General features: G+C 41.0%; 1 protein-coding gene across 1 annotated transcript; it reads left to right on the top strand.

The window, feature by feature from the left end:
• Window positions 1-432: 432 nt before the first annotated feature.
• LOC135512366 (synaptic vesicular amine transporter-like) lies at window positions 433-24,062 on the top strand. The gene is made up of 15 exons (XM_064934344.1): window positions 433-592; window positions 2,693-3,053; window positions 3,982-4,040; window positions 4,167-4,250; window positions 6,888-6,980; window positions 7,082-7,171; window positions 7,285-7,328; window positions 8,576-8,636; window positions 9,207-9,302; window positions 10,089-10,167; window positions 10,701-10,752; window positions 13,301-13,364; window positions 13,471-13,590; window positions 13,788-13,921; window positions 18,222-24,062. The coding sequence occupies exons 1-15, from the start codon at window positions 460-462 to the stop codon at window positions 18,321-18,323; spliced, it is 1,572 nt and encodes a 523-aa protein (XP_064790416.1). The 5' UTR covers window positions 433-459; the 3' UTR covers window positions 18,324-24,062.
• The last annotated feature ends 351 nt before the right edge of the window (window positions 24,063-24,413 follow it).

Here is a 24,413-nt window from a genome sequence, read left to right as displayed (position 1 = left end):
CCCCGAATTGCGGGCTGCAGTTGCACCCTTCTCGAGACACTGTTGTGCTCTAGGTGAGGATGTTCATGATAAAAGTTGCATGACGTCAAGGACCAGTCAAGAAACTAAAACGCCCTGCACATATCGTTTCTTTCACCACGGTTTGCAGCCGCAAAGTGATTTTTGCTAATGTGCATCTAAGGTAAGATTTCAACCATTATGTCACATTACAGGTCACGATTTATTGAAGCAGATGTCCCAATTTCTGTTTTATTCTAATGACACATATGCGATTTATTTGAGTCTTCTCCAATCTACATCAAGTCATTGATGTAGATTGCCTTGTATGAATGCTTAATTTGCCATTAGGCTTCTTGTGCTAAAGTACATTTTTTAGGACTGTCACTCTCTGGTGTCCATAACGTTTGTTATTTCCCCAGAGCAAATCTTTTTTCGCTCGCTCCTTTGTGGACTCAAAAAATGGGAAGATTAGACACTCTGAGAGAATTTAATTTATTGTCATGGATGAGAGAGGAAAGACAATCGAGGAAGTTGACCCTGGTCATCGTTTTCATCGCCTTGCTGCTGGATAATATGCTTCTAACGGTGGTCGGTAGGTGCAACTTTGGAAATATTATTTTCATACCTGTTACTGTTGTGTCAACTGTTGTTTCACCCATTGAAACGTATCAATGCCTGTCTAAAGGACAATTCGAGTCTGTTGCTAGCCAAACTAACCCATTAACAATGTGCACAACTGACAATATTATTTTCAACCATGCAATGTTTTGTTGTTTCACTTGTAAGAAGGTTGTATTCTAGAGTAGAGTAGTTCAATTGTATTTTAGAGTAGTTCAATTGTAATTTTTGGTGTGGAAAAAAAGTTATTCGGTCTTGGCTATTATCCCCCCCCCCCCCCCTAAAGCCTATGATTTGCTCATAATTTTACCTTGCATAAAGCTTTTTAATTATATACGAAATTAGACACTTGCTACTTCAGTTGTTACATTTTATTCAAATAAGATACACATTGGTTTTCATCCAATATCCAATATTAGATAGCACAATGAATAAGAATGACAGTCTGGTCTCATAGACTAAACTATACATAGTAAACGTAAATCATGGACACAAAATGTGTATTATATGTTAGGTGTGGTATGATACATAAAACAGAAGGTTACTTAAGGCAAAACTGAAAGTAGGGTGGGTGAGTGTATAACGTGAATGTCTAGCAACCCAAAGGTTGCGTGTTTGAATCTCATCACAGACAACTAGCATTTTAACTAATTAGCAACATTGCAACTACTTACTACTTTTTAGCTACTTTGCAACTACTTAACATGTTAGTGTTAGCCACCTAGCTAACATTAGCAACAACAAATTGGAAATCGTAACATATTTTACATTTTGGAAATTCGTTACATATTGTACGAATTGTAATTCTTAACATATCATGGACATCCACAAATGAATACATACATACCAAATGTAACATGTCATACTAATCCAGGCTGCATCACATCCGAATGTAATTGGGAGTCCCATACGGCGGCGCACAATTGGCCCAGCGTCATCCAGGTTTGGCCAAGGTAGGCCGTTATTGTAAATAAGAATTTGTTCTTAACTGACTTGCCTAGTTAAATAAAGGTGAAATAAAATGTAAATAAATAATTGGAACATCCCGGATTTACTTTTACTACTTTTACGTCTACTCCTGAGTCCAAGTTCATAATGAATTAATAAAATATGTCATAAAAATAAATTGTGGATTAAAATGTAAATATACCCATAATAACATATTAGTAAGCGGCCTATGTGCTACAATGTGTTTCCCTAAACATTTCCTCTGTTGATTATTCATGCTATCAGATTGTGTCAAGTTGTTTACAACCTTAGGCATTTTCAAAAGCTGAATGCAGCCTTTAGTGTAAAGTTCACAGGGAGGTTAATTGTTAATAATTGGTCATCCTTTATATCGCCTTTTACGTGGCCAAGTGAATAGTTATTAGTAAATTAAAACTATGGTGGGCCAGGATGGTGGGCCCGCTACAGATTATTTGGCCATGGAATTCATCCATCTACACCCATTGTATATTTTTGGTCCCAAGGTCCCCAGCTCTCTTGATTTCCTTGAAAGCATCAGCATTGCCATTACCAATGAATCTCCCAGTCGTATCAGATAGATTGTGGATGACATTGATGTGCACATGAATGCTGTTATTTTGCTTGAGATCGTGCCATCAGTGCCGTCACGTCTCCCGGACATGTCCATTGAGCAATGGATACAGATGCGCATTGGAAGAATGTCCGAATTTTTCAGTCAGAAATGACTCTAGAGTAGCTGTATATCCTCATACGTGATTGTAGACAAATCGATAAACAGCAAGTGTGTGAATAACAATATGATAAAAGCATGATAATAACAATAATATGAAAATAATAAGCTAAAACCATCTTAATGGGGCCAATTATTGTGTTATCTGGCACATTTATAGCTACATGAGTTAAATCAAATCAATCTTTTCTTAACCTTTGAAAGAAATGGAGTGTGTCCTAATGTCCTACCCGCTACGAAAATCAAATAATTATGAAATAAATGTGTAATTATATTCCACACAGACTTCTTTGGATGATGAGGTTATATCGGAATATACTATAATAGATATAACACTTTTCAGCATCTGTTTTTCTGCTCCTTTCTTCCTGGTAGTCCCCATCATCCCCAGCTACCTATACACAGTTGATGATGCAGCAGCCAACATGGCCAAGAATCACACCACGGCCTCCCCACACACCCCTTCTGGAACCTTCCAGACCATCGTGTCCCTCTATGACAACTCTGTCAGGGTAACCAGCGGAGGCCCAATGGACTCCACACCCATACCCTTGGATCAGGTGCAGGCGGTCTCTCTTTCCACCTCGGCTCTCACACCCCACAATTCCACAGAGCCTGACTGCCCCAAAGCAGATGACCAGCTTCTCAATGAGAATGTGAAAGTGGGACTACTTTTTGCCTCCAAGGCCACCGTACAGCTCATCACCAACCCCTTTATTGGGCCTCTCACCAACAGGTGGGTGATTGACATGATCACACTGGTTGGTGTGTTTTCTGTTATCTAATTTTCATACTTATACTTACTTTCTAGATTATTTCAATGAAATGCCAGCTGTGAACTGTCTTGCATGGCAACTATAATTCAGGTTTCGTAAAACCTGTCTATTTCTGTTGCCCTAGTTTATGAAGAGTTTTAGCATTTAAAATGATTCCCTGGTTGAACAAATGTTTTAATTATGGTTATAAAGGGGTGGTTTCATACAGTTATGACTTGATTTGACTAATAATACTTATAATTAAGACAAGTAGTTTTGAATGACACTAAAATGAGATGGCAGCATGCATGCAGGTTAGGCCAATGTGTATCTTCAGTGTGAAGCCACATGCAGTGTGGGTGCCTGCCAGGGCTTCCTGCTAGCCCAGAGCTAAATGGTGGCTCAGCTTGGCCTGCGTTTGGGTAATCAGTCAAAGGTCCATGGAGAGAAAGACCAGGAACAGACTCTTTTCAAGTGACAGGGAGTCAAATCGAACGCTGCCATTTGTTTATTGCTATTTTGAGACCAAATGTCATGTCAGTTAGATCTAATCCAGCCTGTCCCCATATAGCTAAATTCCTGTTTAGTGGTTTGTGTTGGATTTATGCATCTCTGCATGCATGCATTCAGGATGGATCCCTGCTTGTAGTGCTTTACAAGCACTTGTAGTTATTTTGAACTACGTACTGTATTCTGAAATTACTCAATATCGATTATACTAAGGATCAGTACTTTTGTAGACATATCTGTATGTTAGCGCACCTATTTGGAAAGACCAATTTGTCAGAGATATTACTGTGAAATATTTTCTTATGGAATGCTCACATGGGTAAAGTCAGTCAAGGTTTAAGCTCTAGTATTGCATTACATTCTATAGTATTGAGAAAGGATGTCTCAATGTGCTTACAGAATAGGATACCAGATCCCCATGTTTGCCGGGTTCTGTATTATGTTCCTGTCAACCATTAGTAAGTATTACCCACATCCACACCTGTTTCCAGATCTCACACCGTGTTTCAATTATATTGTTTCATGATTGATGTTTTCTTTTCTTTTTATTTGTTGTCTGAATTTCTATCGTCGTTGTTGTAAAGTGTTCGCCTTCTCATCGAGCTACACTCTGCTGTTTCTGGCCAGATCCCTGCAGGGTGTGGGCTCCTCCTGCTCCTCCGTGGCTGGTAAGGTCCTTGGCATTACCCCTGACATTTATAGATGCTTTCAGGATTAGCTTCACTTTGAGACAGGAGCAGCAAGCACATAGTTTCCCCAGAACATTCCCCTTTGTTATTACAGTAGGCCTACCTTGGTATGCATCTTTGTCTCTCGAGTTGAACAATGAGGCATTTATTATACACATCTCTAGTTGAGTTATTGAAAGTTGATGTGGTGAGAGGAACAACAAATACTCCCTAACGTAACGCTGGTAAGTGTCTATTCAAACAGTCACAGAGGATTTGTTGCAAGCAGCCCTGGGATAAATGAAGAGCAGTGTTTCAAGAACTAATAATGTATGTAGTATGCTATAAAGAAATACATTGCCTTGCAAAAGTATTCAGATTTACATTTTTTACAAAGTGGGATTAAAATTGATGTAATTGTCATTTTTCTGTCAACAATATACACAAAACACTCTGTAATGTCAAAGTGGAAGAATTAAAGATTCATATAAAATGAAATAACAAAAATATAGTTGTTGCATTGTATTCAGCACCTTTGTTTAGGCAAGCCTAAATTAGTTCAGGAGTCAAATTTGGCTGAACAAATCACATGAAAAGTTACATGGACATGACATGATTTTTAAACGACTAACCCTTCCTCTGTCCCCTATACATACATCTGTAAAGTCCCTCAGTCATGTATTGAATTTCAAGCACAGATCCTACTACAAAGACCAGGGAACTTTTCGAAAGCCTCATAAAAAAAGGGCAGTGATTGGTAAATAGGTAACAATAAAAATCAGACAGTGAATATCCTTTGTAGCATGGTCTAATTTATAATGATGCTGTGCATTATGTATTAAGCCACCCAGACACCTCCAAGATACAGTCGTCCTTCTGAACTGAGCTGGAGGACAGGAATGAAACTGCTCAGGGATGTCACCTTAAGGACATTGGTGGTTTTAAAAGTGGTTTCAATGGCTGTGACGGGAGAGGACTGAGGACGGATCAGCAACATTGTAGTGATTCCACAATAATGACCTAAATGACAGAGAGAAAAGAAGAACGTAAATATACAAAACATGCATCTTGTATACAACAAGGTACTAAAGTAATACTGCAAGAAAAACATGACAAAGGAATATACTTTTTGTCCTAAATGCAAGCCTTATGTTTGGGGAAAATCCAATACAACACATCACCGAGTAATTGCCTTCTTATTTTCAAGCGTGGTGGTGCCTGCATCGTGGTATGGGTATGCTTGACATCAGCAAATACGGGGGAGTTTTTCAGGATAAAAAAAAGGGACAGGGCTAAGCACAGGCAAAATCCTAAAGCAAACCCTGCTTCAAATCTGCTTCATACCAGACACTGGGAGAGAAATCTACACTGGAGTTGCTTACCAAGAAGACAGTGTATGTTCCTAAGTGGCCAAGTTACAGTTTTGACTTAAATCTGCTTGAAATACCATGGCAAGACTTGAACATTTCTGTTTAGCCATGATCACCAACATCTTGACAGAGCTTGAAGAATTTAGAAAATAAAAATAGGTCAATCTTGCGCAATCCAGCTGTGCAAAGCTCTTAGAGACTTACCCAAGAAGATTCACCTCTGTAATCGCAGCCAAAGGTGTTTCTAACATGTATGGACTCAGGAAGCTGAATATTTATGCAACGACTATATTTTATTGATTACATTTTTATTAATGTTTTTAAACATTTTATACTTTTTCTTCCAAATTGACGTGACAGAGTATTTTGTGTAGATTGTTGACAAAAAATTACAATTAGTCCTTCTGAGTAATCTTTGTTTTACTACATTGTAGAATAATAGTGAAGACATCAAAACTATGAAATAACACATATGGAATCATGTAGTAACCAAAAAACTGTTAAACAAAATATAGTTTCTATTTGAGATTCTTCAAAGTAGCCACCCCATCAATGTGCCCCTTCAATACGCCATCCCATCTGGTTTGGGCTTCGTAGGACTATCATTTGTTTTTCAACAGGACAATGACCCAACACACCTCTAGGCTGTGTAAGGTCTATTTTACAAGGAAGGATAGTGATGGAGTACTGCATCAGATGACCTGGCCTCCACAATCACCTGACCTCAACCCAATTGAGATGGTTTGGGATGAGTCGGACCGCAGAGTGAAGGAAAAGGGAAAAGCAGCCAACAAGTGCTCAGAATATGTGGGAAATCCTTCAAGACTGTTGAAAAGCATTCCTGATGAAGCTAGTTGAGAGAATGCCAAGAGTGTGCAAGCTGTCATCAAGGCAAAGGGTGGCTACTTGGAAGAATCTCAAATATACTTAGATTTGCTTAACACTTTTTTGGTTACTACATGATTCCGTATGTGTTATTTCATAGTTTTGATGTCTTAACTATTATTCTACAATGTAGAAAATAGTAAAAATAAAGAAAAACCCTTGAATGAGTAGGTGTGTCCAAACTTTTGACTGGTTCTATGTATGTAAAAAAAAATTGTTAAAAAGACAATTAAATCCATTTTAATTGTGAAAATGTGGGGGGTCTGAATAATTTTTGCAAGGCACTGTATGTTACCCTGACTGCTCAAACCAACTAAATAGATATGGCCAGGTGAAATGTACCTTTGTATATAAGAGCTTACATGTTCTGTTCTTCTTCTAGGGATGGGGATGCTTGCCAGTGTGTACACAGATGATGAGGAGAGGGGAAATGCCATTGGGATAGCACTGGGTGGTCTGGCCATGGGCGTGCTGGGTATGTACACAATTCATGATGTATTTGAGCTCTTTGTAGACTACTGTAACAGGCAACAGTTGGCACAAAATCATTGACCACCTTTACTTTCTTCCACCCAGTGGGCCCACCATTCGGCAGCGTCATGTATGAGTTTGTGGGGAAAACGGCGCCTTTCCTCATTCTGGCTGTTCTGGCTGTGCTGGATGGAGGTAAGTAATGTGGCCATGTTTCTCTCTATCATAATGCAGATATTCTGTTTTCTCTAATCTGGAGTCACCTGTTAGGCATGCTAATTAAGTTCATCCTCTGTGTCTCCCAACAGCACTGCAACTGTTCATTCTCCAGCCCTCAAAGGTGGAACCAGAGGTGAGTGTATGGCTATCGATTTGACAGCTCTTTTTATGATTATTGATGTAAATTCATTGGAATTGTGTAAGAATGTGTTCACAATCACCAGATCACTGTGATATGAATGCGGGCATCAATAGAGTAGTATAAGTGATTTGATTGGATTCATACAGCGTCTTTCCAGATGCTTAAAGTGCTTTACACTGTTTAGGGAATACAAATAGTGCACAGGCCATTACAAGTAATTTAACACTGAATAAATACACTTTTCTCTGTCAGAACTCTTCTGCCATGCAAACAGGTAAGCAGAGAAATGAACCTCAGCCGCTCACAGTGACAGCCATGAGTGATGATCCGTTTGGAAGTGTCTTCCAGCCAGGTTTTTATATCAGAGCGGCAGCCTGAGCTGTGTGCTGTGTAGGTCTCTGGTATGATGGGTTACCATCTCAGTTAGAGGAGACATGTGCCTGGGATGGATATTCCTATCAGAGCCCCTCTGACTTTGATCTATGGGGCTGATGCATATCAGTCATCACGGATACCAAGGAGGTAGTGACAGAGACCCAATCAGATGGTGGCTGTGATTATCAGACCAATGGCGCTTATACATTGTTTAGTTGTGGATGACGAATATTAAAAAGGGAAGGGGACATGACATAATCCTCACTATTAGTACAATCACTGCTGGGCGCCATGTAGCTTAGTGGTTAGAGCGTTGGACTAGTAACCGAAAGGTTGCAAGAAAATCCCCAAGCTAACAAAATAAAAATCTGTGGTTCTGCCCCTGAACAGGGCAGTTAACCCACTGTTCCTATGCCATCATTGAAAATAAGAATTTGCTCTTAACTGACTTGCCGAGTTAAAATTAAATTAAAAATCTCTGTTGCTGAGATTTTTAACAGTGATGTGAATACATGATCATTAAGCTTAGAGACGTTGTCATAGTAACTGACAAGAGGTTATTGTCACACCTGTGCCAGTCATTAGTGAACTCATTAGTGAACTCGATGGCTATGTGTGGACATTTCCTATTCATTACTGTAAGAGCAGGAGCAGTGGTATTTCAGTGTGCACAAACACTTTGCATACTGAAAGCACAGATAGTAACTGTACATAACTGTACATCATTGTGGATTGATGTAAAGGTACAGACAGCACTGTAGTAAAATAATTATTCGAGGCTGCCTTTTTGTATTAATCAGTTTTGACATGAAACTGACAGCTGTCTGTTTAGCTCTATATTTCCTGACCTTTTCTCTCTACAGAGCCAGAAAGGGTCCTCACTTTGGAGCCTTATTAAAGATCCATACATACTCATTGCTGCAGGTAAGAATTCATCATTTATTATTGTTAGTCATATTATTACTTCATTCTGAAGTACCCGCTGTGGCATTTCCCATTTCAGTCACACTAAGTGAAAAGCAACTAGGTGGGAGCAAAGATGTGGAAGAAGAACTGACTGAGATGTTCGATCAAATTGTGGTCCAGTGGTTGAATTTCTGCCCTGAGCTAGGAAAAGACAAACACTGAGCCTACCAATTGATTTCTGGGTTAAGAACAGTATTATTGCCAGAAAGAGTGTTGAGAGGGAGCGAGCACTGCATGTTAGAAGGTGGTCATCTCCGCATCAGATTAGAGTGTGTATGTGTGTTGTGTGCGTACACATTTGCTTGTGTGTGTTGGTGTATGTGTGATGCTGAAGTGCTTGGGGAAACAACATCTATGTGTCAGTTAGACTCCCCACCACTTCAATTACCAGGGCAGCCTAATACTGGGTATTATGCCTGGGGTGGGGTGGTGGGTGGGGGGGGGGGCTGTCAGGGACATAAAAATGTGTAAAGATGGAGAATAACAGGCCCAAGATCCACTTATCCTGAATCACATTCTCTTTTCCAGGATCCATTTGTTTTGCAAACATGGCCATTGCAATGTTAGAACCAGCGTTGCCTATTTGGATGATGGAGACCATGTGTCCAAGAAAATGGCAGCTAGGTATTTTGACATTTCTTTTCCTTTTTGTCCCTCTTGACAACCCTGTTTCCCCTATTGACAATGCTGCACATGAAACCACTCTGCTTTTAAAATATTTTATTTTACCTTTATTTAACTAGGCAAGTCAGTTAAGAACAAATTCTTATTTTCAATGACGGCCTAGGAACAGTGGGTTAACAGCCTGTTCAGGGGCAGAACGACAGATTTGTACCTTGTCAGCTCGAGGATTTGAACTTGCGACCTTCCGGTTAATAGTCCAACGCTCTAACCACTAAGCTACCCTGCTTTCTGAATGTACTTAGAATAATGGCCTTCATTTGAACTCGAGGTTTGAAAACGCAGCAAAAAGAAACAGCATAACACAATAATAACTTGATTATGACACTGTGGCGTAAAACTGTGAATTCACAAAAACTTCATACAGTATCTAGATGACCAATGAAACGGATCTGTCGTTCTCCACCTCATTGAACCTCCCGTTTTAGTGAAACCGAATGACTTTTTTTCTTTTCCCGCCATTATTACTTATTTTTATTAGTGGCATTGACTATGAGGACTCGCACAGATAAATGGGGGATGAGAAAGAGGATGAAGGGACATGGGGGGGGACAGGATATTAGGGTTTCATTTGCGGGCGAGTGGAGAGTGGGAGTGCTCATTACTGTGTCGGAGACGGATAATGTGCTTGCTTATCTGGGCCCCTCTGTACCCTGCTATCTCTCTCTCTCTACCCTGCTCTCTCTCAACTGATCTCTGTCCCTCCCTCTCTATCTTTCTCTCTGCCAGGCGTTGCCTTTGTGCCAGCCAGCATCTCCTACCTGATTGGAACGAACATCTTTGGCGTCCTCGCGCATAAGATGGGGAGGTAGGGAGGGAAATGACTCCCGTTTTTTTCGGTCTCCTTATCTTTTTCTATGTTGGTATCTGTTTCCTGTGCTATTGAGCAACTCTAAATGAGATTTCTCAGGCAGGTTGGGTATTTGCTGTTTATTGAAGTCTACAGCGTGACAGTGTATATATAACCGCTTGGCTAACGTTTGTTTGTTTACCACAGTTGTGTGTGCACAGTCCCATTTAAATCAATAGATTTTTACCTCACACTTTATGAAAATACATGTGTTTCAGAGCTCAGAGCTCAAATATTGCCTGTAGTCATAGAAGTATTTTTTTAGAAAGTTTGAAAAAAAATCTAACATTTGTTTCTCAAAATGTCCTAATCCAGTCTCAAAGAAAACAGATTGTGATCCATTTGCTTCCTCTGTCATTTATTTGAAGTTTATTATTGTAATAAATGAGATTTTGTGGGCTTGCGGTACAAAAACAACAGTGAAGGGAGGGGAGAGGGACATTGACTGTTGTCATTGGCAGACCCTGAACTGCTCTTTCCTCTTTTCCCAGATGGCTGTGCTCTCTCATCGGGATGGTCCTCGTGGGGGTTAGCATCCTCTGTGTGAGTACTAGACACATCTTTATCAGGTAGCTTTTAGCATGCAGCTCAACACAATGCTAACTTGTTTACCTGTGTACCTGTTTGGCCTGGTGGCATCATCTGAATCAGGGGGTCTATCTAAGGATATGGGTAACACTATTGGGTATACACTATACAGTGCCTTCGGAAAGTATTCAGGCCCCTTAACTTTTGCCACATTTTGTTATGTTACATAGCCTTATTCTAAAATTGATTAAATAAATACAAATTCCTCATCAATCAGCACAAAATAACCCATAATGACAAAGCAAAAACAGTTTAAAAAAAAATGTATTCAGACCCTTTACTATGAGACTCGATATTGAGCTCAAGTGCAACCTGTTTCCATTGATCATTCTTGAGATATTTCTACAACTTGATTGGAGTCCACCTGTGGTAAATTCAATTGATTGGACATGATTTGAAGGCACACACCTGTCTATATAAGGTCCCACAGTTGACAGTCCACGTTGGAGCAAAAACTAAGTGATGAGGTTGAAGGAATTGTCCGTAGAGCTCTGAGACAGGAAGTGTCGAGGCACAGATCTGAGGATGGGTACCAAAAGATTTCTGCAGCTTTGAAGGTCCCCAAGAACACAGTGGCCTCCATCATTCTTAAATGGAAGTTTGAAACCACCGAGACTCTTTCTAGGGTTGCCCACCCGGCCATACAGAACAATCGGGGGAGAAAGGCCTTGATGAAAATCTGCTCAAAGAGTAATCAGGACCTCAGACTGCAGCGAAGGTTCATCTTCCAACAGAACAATGACCCTAAGCACACAACCAAGACAACACAGGACTGGCTTCGGGACAGGTCTCTGAATATCCTTGAGTGGCCCAGCCAGAGCCCAGACTTGAACCCGATCGAACAGCTCAGGAGAGACCTGAAAATAGCTGTGTAGCAATGCTGTAATTGATGCTGTAATTGCTTCCAAAGGTGCTTGAACAAAGGGTTTGAATACTTATGTGAATGTGATATTTCAGTTTTTATTTCAAAACCTGTTTTTGCTTTGTAATCATGGGGTGTTGTGTGTAGATTGATGATGGAGAAAAAAAACAATTTCATCAATTTTAGAATAAGGCAGTAACGTTACAAGATGTGGAAAAAGTCAAGGGTTCTGAATACTTTCCAAGGCACTGTAAAAACAGGTGGACACCCCTTCAAATTAGTGGATACGGCTATTTCAGCAACACTGGTTACTGACAGGTGTAAAATATATATATATATATATATATATATCACACAGCCATTGGCAGTATAGTGGCCTTACTGAAGAGCTCAGTGACTTTAACGTCGCACTGTCATAAGATGCCACCTTTCCAGCAAGTCAGTTCGTCAAATTTCTGCCCAGGTAGAGCTGCCCCGGTCACCTGTAAGTGTTGTCATTGTGAAGTGGAAATATATAGGAGCAACAACGGCTCAGCTGCGAAGTGGTAAGTAACACAAGCTCACAGAATGGGACCGCAGAATGCTGAAGTGTGTAGCACGTAAAAATCATCTGTCCTCGGTTGCAACACTCACTACCGAGTTTCAAACAGTTCTTGTACCGGCACAAGAACTGTTTGTTGGGAGCTTCATGAAATGGGTTTCCATGGCCAAGCAGCCACACACAAGCCTAAGATCACCATGCGCAATGCCAAGCGTCTGCTGGAGTCATGTAAAGCTCACCGCCATTGGACTCTGGAGCAGTGGAAACAAGTTCTCTGGAGTGAAGCATCACGCTTCACAATCTGGCAGTCTGATGGACGAATCTTTTTATATTTTTTATAACAGACCGCTGCTTCACTCGGGAGCCCAGAGTGCCAGGAGAACGCTACCTGCCCCAATGCATAGTGCCAAATGTAAAGTTTGGTGGATAAGGAATAATGGTTGGGGGCTGTTTTTCATGGTTCGGGCTAAGCCCCTTCGTTCCACTGAATAGAAATCTTAATGCTACAGGCCTACAATGACATTCTAGATAATTATGTGCTTCCAACTTTGTGCCAACAGTTTGGTGGAAGGCCCTTTCATGTTTCAGCATGACATCTAGTGAAAAGCGTCCCCAACTCCATATTAATGCCCATGATTTTGGAATGAGATGTTGGATGAGCAGGGGTCCACATACTTTTGGTCATGTTGTATAGGTGAAAGCTAGGGTTTTACCAACCCAGTCATGTCAGATCAGGGATTACATACAAGAAGGGAGGAAGTAAGGATTCATTTTCTAAGTATTGGAACAGGCCTACTGTCTTAATGTCCTACTGTATCTCATTAGTCTCCAAATCATATTTTGAGTTTACGAAGGGAAGGGGAGTTCAATCAGAAGTCAATTCAAAAGCCAGTCAGAAAACAGTGAATTCTCTGGACACAGATAATTACATTTTCATTGTTGTTCCTTATGCAATTGTGTTATGCGAGAACAAATGTAGTGCGAGAACAAAGATCCTCAAGTCCTGAGACCACATAAAGATGGTATTCTGACTTACACGGTAAATATTTGATCAATACAAATCCTCCTCCACTCCTTACCTTGACTATGTCGTGTCATAGGTCCCTTTCGCTAAGGACATCTATGGACTGATACTTCCGAATTTTGGTGTTGGTTTTGCAATTGGTAAGTCAATTTGTATTGCATCATATAGAGAAACAACAGATGATGAAATCAGCATCTGGTTTGTAAAAGATATTACTGAACTTCTCATTGTCTTGTCTCTTGTCAGGCATGGTGGATTCCTCTATGATGCCAATCATGGGATATTTGGTGGACCTGAGACATGTGTCAGTCTATGGCACTGTGTACGCCATTGCTGATGTGGCTTTCTGTATGGGCTTTGCTTTAGGTAAATTACCATCAGATGCTTGAAAATATCCCAGTCCCATAGTATAGTATTAAAACATTTCTGTCACACGTTCTTATGTATGTTTTTTTTTCTGAGGTGTGGCACGATAAGAGGGGCATCACGATATGTCAATTTGGGGGAAATAATCTATATCCGGCTCCTCTATAAGCTCACTAACCTTCCTTTTGCTGATGAAGGTCCGTCCGCTGGAGGCGCCATAGCGAAGAACATTGGGTTCCCCTGGCTCATGACCATTATCGGCATCGTGGACATCCTCTTCGCTCCCCTCTGCTACTTCCTCAGGAGTCCTCCTGGAAGGGAAGAGAAAATGGTGAGACACTGAACACCTTGTACACAAGTGCACAGAAGTGTGCACGCATGCACACACCTACACACACACACACACACACACAAACATACTACACACACTTAAACAGAGGTATGCGTTTGAATACTGGTTACTTGTAAAGCTGCATCTGATGCAGAGAGAACTATCCATTGCCATCCCCACAGGCTCAAACTATTGCCATCTTTTCACTACCAGGTGAAACGGAGAGAGAGGAACTCGAGACACACTTTGATCATGAGACACACTTTGAATGGGCTGTCTGTTTAATTTGACCAGTTCAGGTCTCATCATTCGTGTGTATTGCATTCTACTGCTTTTGGCCACCCCCACTCTACCTTCTACCTGCTTTTGGTTCCCTAGACTAAATTGATTTAGACTATGAGTAAGCTGTGTATGGGTAGGTGGAAGAGGATGGCTTATTTGTGCACATGGGGGAGGGATAGGTGGATCGAGATTGCACATGGTGCCTGGTGACACCTTAATTGGGGAGGACAGGCTCATAGTAATGACTGGAATGGAATTAATGAATGGAATGGTATCAAACACATGAGCTGTGTTCAAATACCCATGCTAACATACTGTATACTGCATAGTTAATGAGTATATACTACATACTATATACTATTAGTTCATTCTAGTATACTGTAAACGAATGGTATCGTTTCAGTTGAGCATACTAGAGCTTTGCCTGTCTACCGGAAGTGGATGCTGTTGCTATGCAACCTCTTGCTAGCCTGTTAGCATAACAAATGACTAGCTAATCATTTGACGATTTTGGGTGTATTTGTAAATTCAATCTGCAGTACCAGAATGTGCTCTGGGCGTTTGTAAATCCAGAGCGTTGTCAGATTGTAAATTCAGAGCGGTCGGAGCGTTCAGAGAGCACACTGGACACTCTGGTCAAGGAGTAAGGAGTAGGGTTGATCCGAGCGTTCAACGGCAGTCAAGGACCCACGCTAACTGGCTAACGTTGGCTAGCTACTTCTAGACACAAATGAGAGAACACCTCTCTCTGACCACATTCAGATTGTGTGAATGTTTACTGTTTGCTGTAACACCACATACATGAACAGATAGCAGGGGATTCAGCTTGATTAACTATATAAAGTTTCCCCTTTTGGACCTTTTGGTGGTAGATGGTGGTGGTGAATGGTGGTAAGTCTAAAGGTAACTGCCAAAATAAAGAAGGATACAAAATATTGAAAGCAGGTGTTTCCACACAGGTGTGGTTCCTAAATTAATTAAGCAATTAATATCCCATCATGCTTAGCGTCATGTATAAAAATGCAGAGTTGCCCATTATTGTAGCTACCATGGCTGGAATAAGAGATCTCAGTGACATTGAAAGAGGGGTCTCAAAGGAGCATAGGGGGTTTAAAAGGTGTGTGTGTGTGTGTGTGTGTGTGTGTGTGTGTGTGTGTGTGTGTGTGTGTGTGTGTGTGTGTGTGTGTGTGTGTGTGTGTGTGTGTGTGTGTGTGTGTATCAGTCACCAGATCTCAACCCAATTGAATACTTATGGAAGATTCTGGATTAGCGCCTGAGATTTTTTCCACCACCATCAACAAAACACCAAATTATGGAATTTGTCATAGAAGAATGGTGTTGCATCCCTACAATAGTGTTCCAGACAATCCGAAGGCGCATTGAAGCTGTTTTGGCGCTATTAAGACACTTTATCTTGGCGTTTCCTTTATTTTGGCAGTTACAGTGCCTTGCAAAAGTATTCACCCTCCTTGGCGTTTTTCCTATTTTGTTGCCTTACAACCTGTAATTTAAATAGATTTTATTTGGATTTCATGCAATGGACATACACAAAATAGTCCAAATTGGTGAGGTGAAATACAGGGAAATTCTTGAGGGAAACCTCTTCTAGAGACTGGGACAGAGGTTCACCTTCCAGCAGGAAAATGACCATAAGCATACTGCTAAAGCAACACTCGAGTGGTTTAAGAGGAAACATTTAAATGTCTTGGAATGGCCAAGTCAAAGCCCAGACCTCAATCCAATTGAGAATCTATGGTATGACTTAAAGATTGCTGTACACCAGCGGTTGCCATCTAACTTGAAGGAGCTGGAGCAGTTTTGCCTGGAAGAATGGGCAAAAACCCCAGTGGTTAGATGTGCCAAGCTTATAGGGACATACCCCAAGAGACTTGCAGCTGTAATTGCTGCAAAAGGTGGTGGTGGTGGTGTGGGGGGGGGTGAATAGTTATGCACACTCAAGTTCTCAGTTTGTCATATTTGTTGTTTGTTTCACAATAAAAAACAAATGTGCGTCTTCAAAGTAGTAGGCATGTTGTGTAAATCAAATTGTACCAACACCCCAAAAATCAATTTCAATTCCAGGTTGTAAGGCAACTGTAACGGTTTTCTTCATGTGAAGGAAAGATGGACCAAAATGTGGCGTGGCTATTGAGATTCATGTTTAATAAAACAAAGGAAACACGAATACTACAAAACAAGAAATGTAACACGAAAACCGAAACAGCCTATACTGGTGCCAAGTAACACAGTGACAGAAACAAGGACAATCACCCACAACACACTCAAAGAATATGGCTGCCTAAATATGGTTCCCAATCAGAGACAACGATAAACACCTGCCTCTGATTGAGAACCACTTCAGACAGCCATAGACTTTGCTAGCAAACCCCACTAAGCCACAATCCCAATACCTATGAAAAAAACCCAAGACAAAACAAACCACATACCAAAACCCATTTCACACGCTGGCCTGACCAAATAAATAAAGAAAACACAAAATACTAAAACCAGGGCGTGACAGCAACAAAATAGGGAAAATGCCAAGCGGGTGAATACTTTTGTAAGCCACTGTACATAGTTAGAAATGCTTTTATAAATTGCACATGTGTATGTCTGCAACTAACTAATGTCATTTTTGCTCATTTATTATACATAAAAAAGAGAAATACATTATTTACATAAGTGTTCTGACCCTTTGCTATGAGACTCGAAATTGAGCTCAGGCTCATCCTGTTTTCATTGATCATCCTTCAGATGTTTCAACAACTTCATTGGAGCCCACTTGTGGTAAATTCAATTGATAGGACATGATTTGGAAAGGCACACACCTGTCTAAGGTCCCACAGTTGACAGTGCATGTCAGAACAAAAACCAAGTCACGAGGTCGAAGGGATTGTCCGTAGAGCTCCAAGAAGTGCCTTGGTCAGGGAGGTGACCAAGAACCCAATGGTCACTGTGACAGAGCTCCAGAGTTCATCTGTGGAGATGGGAGAACCTTCCAGAAGGACAACTAACTCTGCAGCACTCCACCAATCAGAGTTAGAGTGGCCAGACGGAAGCCACTCCTCAGTAAAAGGCACATTACAGACCGCTTGGAGTTTGCCAAAAGGCACCTAAAGGACTCGCAGACAATGAGAAACAAGATTTTCTGGTCTGATGAAACCAAGATTGGTTTGGCCTGAATGCCAAGCGTCACGTCTGGAGGAAACCTGGCACCATCCCTTACGGTTAAGCATGGGACTGGGAGACTAATCAGGATCGAGGGAAAGATGAACGGAGCAAAGTATAGAGCGATCCTTGTTGAAAACTTGCTCCGGAGTCATCCGGACCTCAGACTGGGGTGAAGGTTCACGTTCCAACAGGACAATGACCCTAAGCACACAGCCAAGACAATGCAGGAGTGGCTTTGCGACAAGTCTCTATGTCCTTGAGTGACCCAGCCAGAACCCAGACTTGAATCCGATCTATCCTCTCTTTAGAGACCCGTAAATAGCTGTGCAGTGACACTCTCCATCCAACCTGACAGAGCTTGAGAGGATCTGCAGAGAAGAATGGGAGAAACTCATCAAATACAGGTGTGCCAAGCTTGTAGCGTCATACCCAAGAAGACTCGAGGCTGTAATCGCTGCCAAAGGTGCTTATTTAAAGGGTCTGAATACTTATGTAAATGTGATACTTCTAAAAACCTGTTTTTGGTTTGTCTTCATGGGTATTGGTTGTAGACTAATGACAAAAAAAGCAATTTAATTAATCTTAGAATAAGGCTGTAATGTAAAAAAATGAACACTTTCCGAATGCACTGAGACAGGCGGATGAATTTGCATTGGTAGTTGTCTTCCACATGACTGTTACAATGTAACCACAGTACAACGCTCTTTGTGTTCAATCGAGAGCCATCTTTTGTCTCTGAAACTTTGATCCTTGATAACAAATTATTGGTGGCTAATTTTTGTTCTCTTAGAATTTCTGGTAAATTCTTTGGTTATATTCTGACTCTATACAATTGTAATCTTCTCAGGCCATCTTGATGGACTCTAACTGCTCGATGAAGACCCGATCATACTCAACACAGGGGAACACAGAGTACGAAGAGATGGAGACAGAGTACGATGAGTATTAATGGACACCAGACATGTATGTTACCTTCCAGAGGATCTATTTTGTTGTACAAAAACAGAGATACAATGATTATTATTTTTTAACAGCAAAGCTGTTTCGTTGTGAGTGTCCGTCTTCACTGTTCTGTGTCATTGTTATTGTACGACTAGAGCAAACCAAAGTTGTTGTCATTGCCCTGTGTTTATTTTGAGCCAACAGCCTTATCCAATGGAAGTGGGGCCGTGTCAAAACAGGGTTTTCATGGGCCGTAATAGCAGACTGCTGTGAGTCATATTTACTGAATAGTTCAGATGAGGGTGGTATTATACAGTCATGGCCAAAAGTTTTGAGAATGACACAAATATTAATTTTCACAAAGTCTGCTGTCTCAGTTTGTATGATGCCAATTTGCATATACTCCAGAATGTTATGAAGAGTGACCAGATGAATTGCAAAGTCCCTCTTTGCCATTCAAATGAGCTGAATCCCCCAAAAACATTTCCACTGCATTTCAGCCCTGCCACAAAAGGACCAGCTGACATCATGTCAGTGATGGCTGGAGATCATTCTGTCATGCTGATTGAGTTTGAATAACAGACTGGAAGCTTCAAAAGGAGGGTGGTGCTTGGAATCATTGTTCTTCCTCTGTCAAACATGGTTACCTGCAAGGAAACACGTGCCGTCATCATTGCTGTACACAAAAAGGGCTTAACAGGCAAGGATATTGCTGCCAGTAAGATTGCACCTAAATCAACCATTTATCGGATCATCAAGAACTTCAAGCAGAGTGGTTCAATTGTTGTGAAGAAGGCTTCAGGGTGCCAAAGAAAGTCCAGCAAGCACCGTCTCCTAAAGTTGATTTAGCTGCGGGATCGGGGCACCACCAGTACAGAGCATGCCCAGGAATGGCAGCAGACAGGTATGAGTGCATCGGCATGCACAGTGAGGCAAAGACTTTTGAAGGAAGGCCTGGTGTCAAGAAGGGCAGCAAAGAAGCCAATTCTCTCCAGGAAAAACATCAGGGACAGACTGATATTCTGCAAAAGGTACAGGGATTGGACTGCTGAGGGCTGGGGTAAAGTCATTTTCTTTGATGAATCCCCTTTCCGATTGTTTGAGGCATCCGGAGAAAAGCTTGTCCGGAGAAGACAAGGTGAGCGCTACCATCAGTCCTGTGTCATGCCAACAGTAAAGCATCCTGAGACCATCCATGTGTGCGGTTGCTTCTTAGCCAAGGGAGTGGGCTCCCTCACAATTTTGCCTAAGAACACAGCCATGAATAAAGAATGGTACCAACACATCCTCTGAGAGCAACTTCTCCCAACCATCCAGGAACAGTTTGGTGACGAACAATGACTTTTCCAGCATGATGGAGCACCTTGCCATAAGGCAAAAGTGATAACTAAGTGGCTCGGGGAACAAAACATCGATATTTTGGGTCCATGGCCAGGAAACTCTCCAGACCTTAATCCCATTGAGAACTTGTGGTCAATCCTCAAGAGGCGGGTGGACAAACAAAATCCCACGAATTCTGACAAACTTCAAGCATTGATTATGCAAGAATGGGCTGCCATCAGTCAGCATGTGGCCCAGAAGTAAATTGACAGCATGCCAGGGCAGATTGCAGAGGTCTTGAAGAAGAAGGGTCAACACTGTAAATATTGACTCTTTGCATCAACTTCATATAATTGTTAATAAAAGCATTTGACACTTATGAAATGCTTGTAATTATACTTCATTGTTCCATTGTAACATCTGACAAAAATATTTAAAGACACTGAAGCAGCAAACTTTGTGGAAATTAATATTTGTGTCATTCTCAAAAATATTGGCCACGACTGTAGATCACCAAATTCTGTGCTGTAGATCGGCTAGGAGTACAAACCTATCCTAATAATTCACATATTGGCCATTAACAGTATGAACAAAACTAATGTACTGAGAGAGTTACTTCTGTTTGTGTAGAAACTGACTTAGGGTCAGATTCAACATCTCGAACAAGGCACTATGAGAACACTGCTTAGTGTTGGTCATTCTATTGGTTGAGAATAATTGGTAAATTATTTAGATATGTAGTATAACATAGCCTATTACAGAGATACAAGTTACTCAATACATTTGGAATGAGAATTTTCTTACTGCTATAACAAGGCAAACCACATTGGCCCATGCAATGGGCCTTTTTCATTGATTCCACAAACATTTTTTTTTATACATTGAGATTGATTTTTAAATTGAGGAAATACCTGAAATGAAAGGACAATACACCAGAAGCTGTTATAGCCAATGCTGTCCTGGGTTGACTGCTTATGACTGTGCTTGTGACTATTTGCATGGTATACCACATTAAAAAAACACCATCACTCCAATGCCTTTCCTCAGTTTCACTGTCCACATCAAAACTAAAAACAAGTTAATAAAGCACATAGGACACATGTTTAGCTGTTTTTTTTAAGTGTACATACCTTTTGGTAAGCCACTTGAATGTGTGGAAAACGAAGACTCATGTCTTTTTTTCCACCTTTATTTAACCAGGTAGGCGAGTTGAGAACAAGTTCTCATTTGCAACTGCGACCTGGCCAAGATAAAGCATAGCAATTCGACACATACAACAACACAGAGTTACACATGGAATAAACAAAACATACAGTCAATAATACAGTAGAACAAAACAAAACAAAAAAGTCTATATACAGTGAGTGCAAATGAGGTAAGTTAAGGAAATAAATAGGCCATGGTGGTGAAGTAATTACAATATAGCAATTAAACACTGGAATGGTAGATTGGCAGAAGATGAATGTGCATGTAGAGATACCGGGGTGCAAAGGAGCAAAATAAATAAATAAATAAATAAATAAATACCAGTATGGGGATGAGGTAGGTAGATAGATGGGCTGTTTACAGATGGGCTATGTACAGATGCAGTGATCTGTAAGCTGCTCTGACAGCTGGTGCTTAAAGCTAGTGAGGGAGATGTGAGACTCCAGCTTCAGAGATTTTTGCAATTCGTTCCAGTCATGGGCAGCAGAGAACTGGAAGGAAAGATGACCAAAGGAGGAATTGGCTTTGGGGGTGACCAGTGAGATATATCTGCTGGAGCGCGTGCTACGAGTGGGTGCTGCTATGGTGACCAGTGAGCTGAGATAAGGCGGGGCTGTGGATTTGGCGACGAGTATGATGCGAGGGCCAACCAACGAGAGTGTACAGGTCGCAATGGTGGGTAGTGTATGGGGCTTTGGTGACAAAACAGATGGCACTGTGATAGACTGCATCCAGATTGTTGAGTAGAGTGTTGGAGGCTATTTTATAGATGACATCACCGAAGTCGAGGATCGGTAGGATGGTCAGTTTTACGAGGGTGTGTTTGGCAGCATGAGTGAAGGATGCTTTGTTGCGATATAGGAAGCCGATTCTAGAGTTAATTTTGGATTGGAGATGCTTAATGGGAGTCTGGAAGGAGAGTTTACAGTCTAACCAGACACCCAGGTATTTGTAGTTGTCCACATATTCTAAGTCAGAGCCGTCCAGAGTAGTGATGCTGGACGGGCGGGCAGGTGCGGGCAGTGATCGATTGAATGGCATGCGTTTAGTTTTATTTGCGTTTAAGAGCAGATGGAGGCCACGGAAGGAGAGTTGTATGGCATTGAAGCTCGTCTGGAAGTTAGTTAACACAGTGTCCAAGGGGGGGCCAGAAGTATACAGAATGGTGTCGTCTGCGTAGAGGTGGATCAGAGAATCACCAGCAGCAAGAACAACATCATTGATGTATACAGAAAAGAGAGTCGGCCTGAGAAATGAACCCGTTGGCACACCCATAGAGACTGTCAGAGGACCGGACAACAGTCCTTCCTATTTGACACACTGAAATCTATCAGAGAAGTAGTTGGTAAACCAGGCGAGGCAATCATTTGAGAAACCAACGCTGTCGAGTCTGCCAATAAGAATGTTGTGATTGACAGAGTCGAAAACCTTGGCCAGGTCGATGAATACGGCTGCACAGTAATGTCTCTTATCGATGGCGGTTATGATGTCGTTTAGAACCTTGAGCGTGGCTGAGGTGTACCCATGACCAGCTCTGAAACCAGATTGCATAGCGGAGGAGGTATGGTGGGATTCGAAATGATCAGTAATCTGTTTGTTAACTTGGCTTTCGAAGACCTTAGAAAGACAGGGTAGGATAGATATAGGTCTTTAGCAGTTTGGGTCTAGAGTGTCACCCCCTTTGAAGAGGGGGATGACCAGGGCAGCTTTCCGATCTTTGGGAATCTCAGACGATACGAAAGAGAGGTTGAATAGGCTAGTAATAGGGATCTGAAGACTCAATGTTTAGGGAGAAGATAATTAACTTTCCCTATTGACATTACAAGCCATACAAATATATATTGTGTTGAAAAGTAAACGTACGGATTCAGGTTTACTTTGACGTCTCTGAATAAACAGCACCTTGAGGAGATGGTAAAGCACTTTATCAGAGTCTAGTTACTCACACCATTTAACTCCAAGGACAGTTCTAGTATGTTGATGTTGGTTTAGCAGAGCTTGATATGTTTTGTAATTTTGTCTAATGTTAGCAACAAAACACTCAAAGTTTTATCAAAGATGAATTCACTTATTATTGTGTGTGCAGTGCACTGAACATCCCAGAAGTGTTAATCCCTAACACTACTCCCAAGTGGTACAGCAGTTTAAGGCACTGCATCTCACTGTTAGAGGTGTCCCTGGTTTGAATCCAGGCTGTATCACAACCGACCGTGATTTGGAGTCCCAAAGAGCGGCGCACAATTGGCCCAGGTTTGGCCGATGGAGGCCGTCATTGTAAATAAGAGTTTGTTCTTATTTTTTTTCACCTTTATTTAACCAGGTAGGCAAGTTGAGAACAAGTTATTCTTAACTGACTTGCCTAGTTAAATAAATAAAATAGAACCGCAATGTCTTTTCAAGCACTGAGGTTGAATTTCTGGTCTCAATCTTGACAAGTTGGAATCTTTAAACTAACCTGTGAAGAGCATTAATATTATTTGTGAACACTTCCAGTAGGTCATCAAAAAGTATACACACAATATATACAGATCAATATGCATTGTTTCCAAGATCCAAGATTATATTGACCAGCAGCAATGTGCATGCACATACATACAGTAGCAACTTCAGTCTGAGGATTTGATTGGCTGACTGGGCCCTGGCCTGCACATGTCATTAGAGACTTTTGTGTGCAGTCAGTCACCAGTATTAATCCACAACACAGAGCCATGAAGTGTCCCCCCCCCCCCTCTCCTATTTGTCCTGAAGCTGAAAATATTGACTCATCCACTGCTCTTTGTCAAGACCACTGTGATCTAACAGAAACAGCCAGGCCTACAAAGCACTGCTAATAACTGTCAAATATCTCTGTGCTGTTTGGCAAAGTGCATTTATTACAAACCATTATGTGGTTGTTCGAGCAAACCTGACATGTGGAAATCTGTGAAAATACTTTTATGCCCTTGCCACGGAAAAACACAATGGCACATGTTAAAAATGTCAAATAAGACTGCATTTTTAGGTATATGAACTGCTATTTGCAAAACTCTGGGTTTGCTGGATTGAAGGTTTGGTTGAATGGACACCCCAATGGGTTTTATTGTAAATAAATGATGCAAGCAAAATAGTCTGTGATGGAGTTGACAGAGAAAGTTTCCTGATACCTTCACTATTAGTTTCATTATTTGCTCTTAAATGTATATTAACATTTTAAATTGAAATACTCATGTCGAGATGGCTACCATTCGGAGAGATTGTTATTATTTTGCAATACATTGTTGGGTCATGAAGGTTACATAGTGGATTATACAGTGCCCTCCTGAATTATTGGCACCCCAGGTGAACAAAAAAGGCTGTGAAAAAATGTAATTGTTGTTTATCAACTTGTTCTTACACTCCAAATATCATATGAACATATAACATTTAATTGAGTTAAAATTCTAAAAACAAAAATGTAAAACAAATCAAGAAAAAATGTTTTTATTCTAAAACATGCATCAGAATTATTGCCACACCTAAAAAATTCTTATTAACAAAATCAATTGTATTTATATTCTGATCTGAGTCTTTGGGAACTCTTAACAGGTCATCC

The sequence above is a fragment of the Oncorhynchus masou genome, chromosome 24 (genome assembly GCF_036934945.1).
Source record: "Oncorhynchus masou masou isolate Uvic2021 chromosome 24, UVic_Omas_1.1, whole genome shotgun sequence".
Lineage (NCBI taxonomy): Eukaryota > Metazoa > Chordata > Actinopteri > Salmoniformes > Salmonidae > Oncorhynchus > Oncorhynchus masou.
Note: the sequence above shows the minus strand (reverse complement) of the source record. Positions and strands in the feature narration are given on the sequence as shown.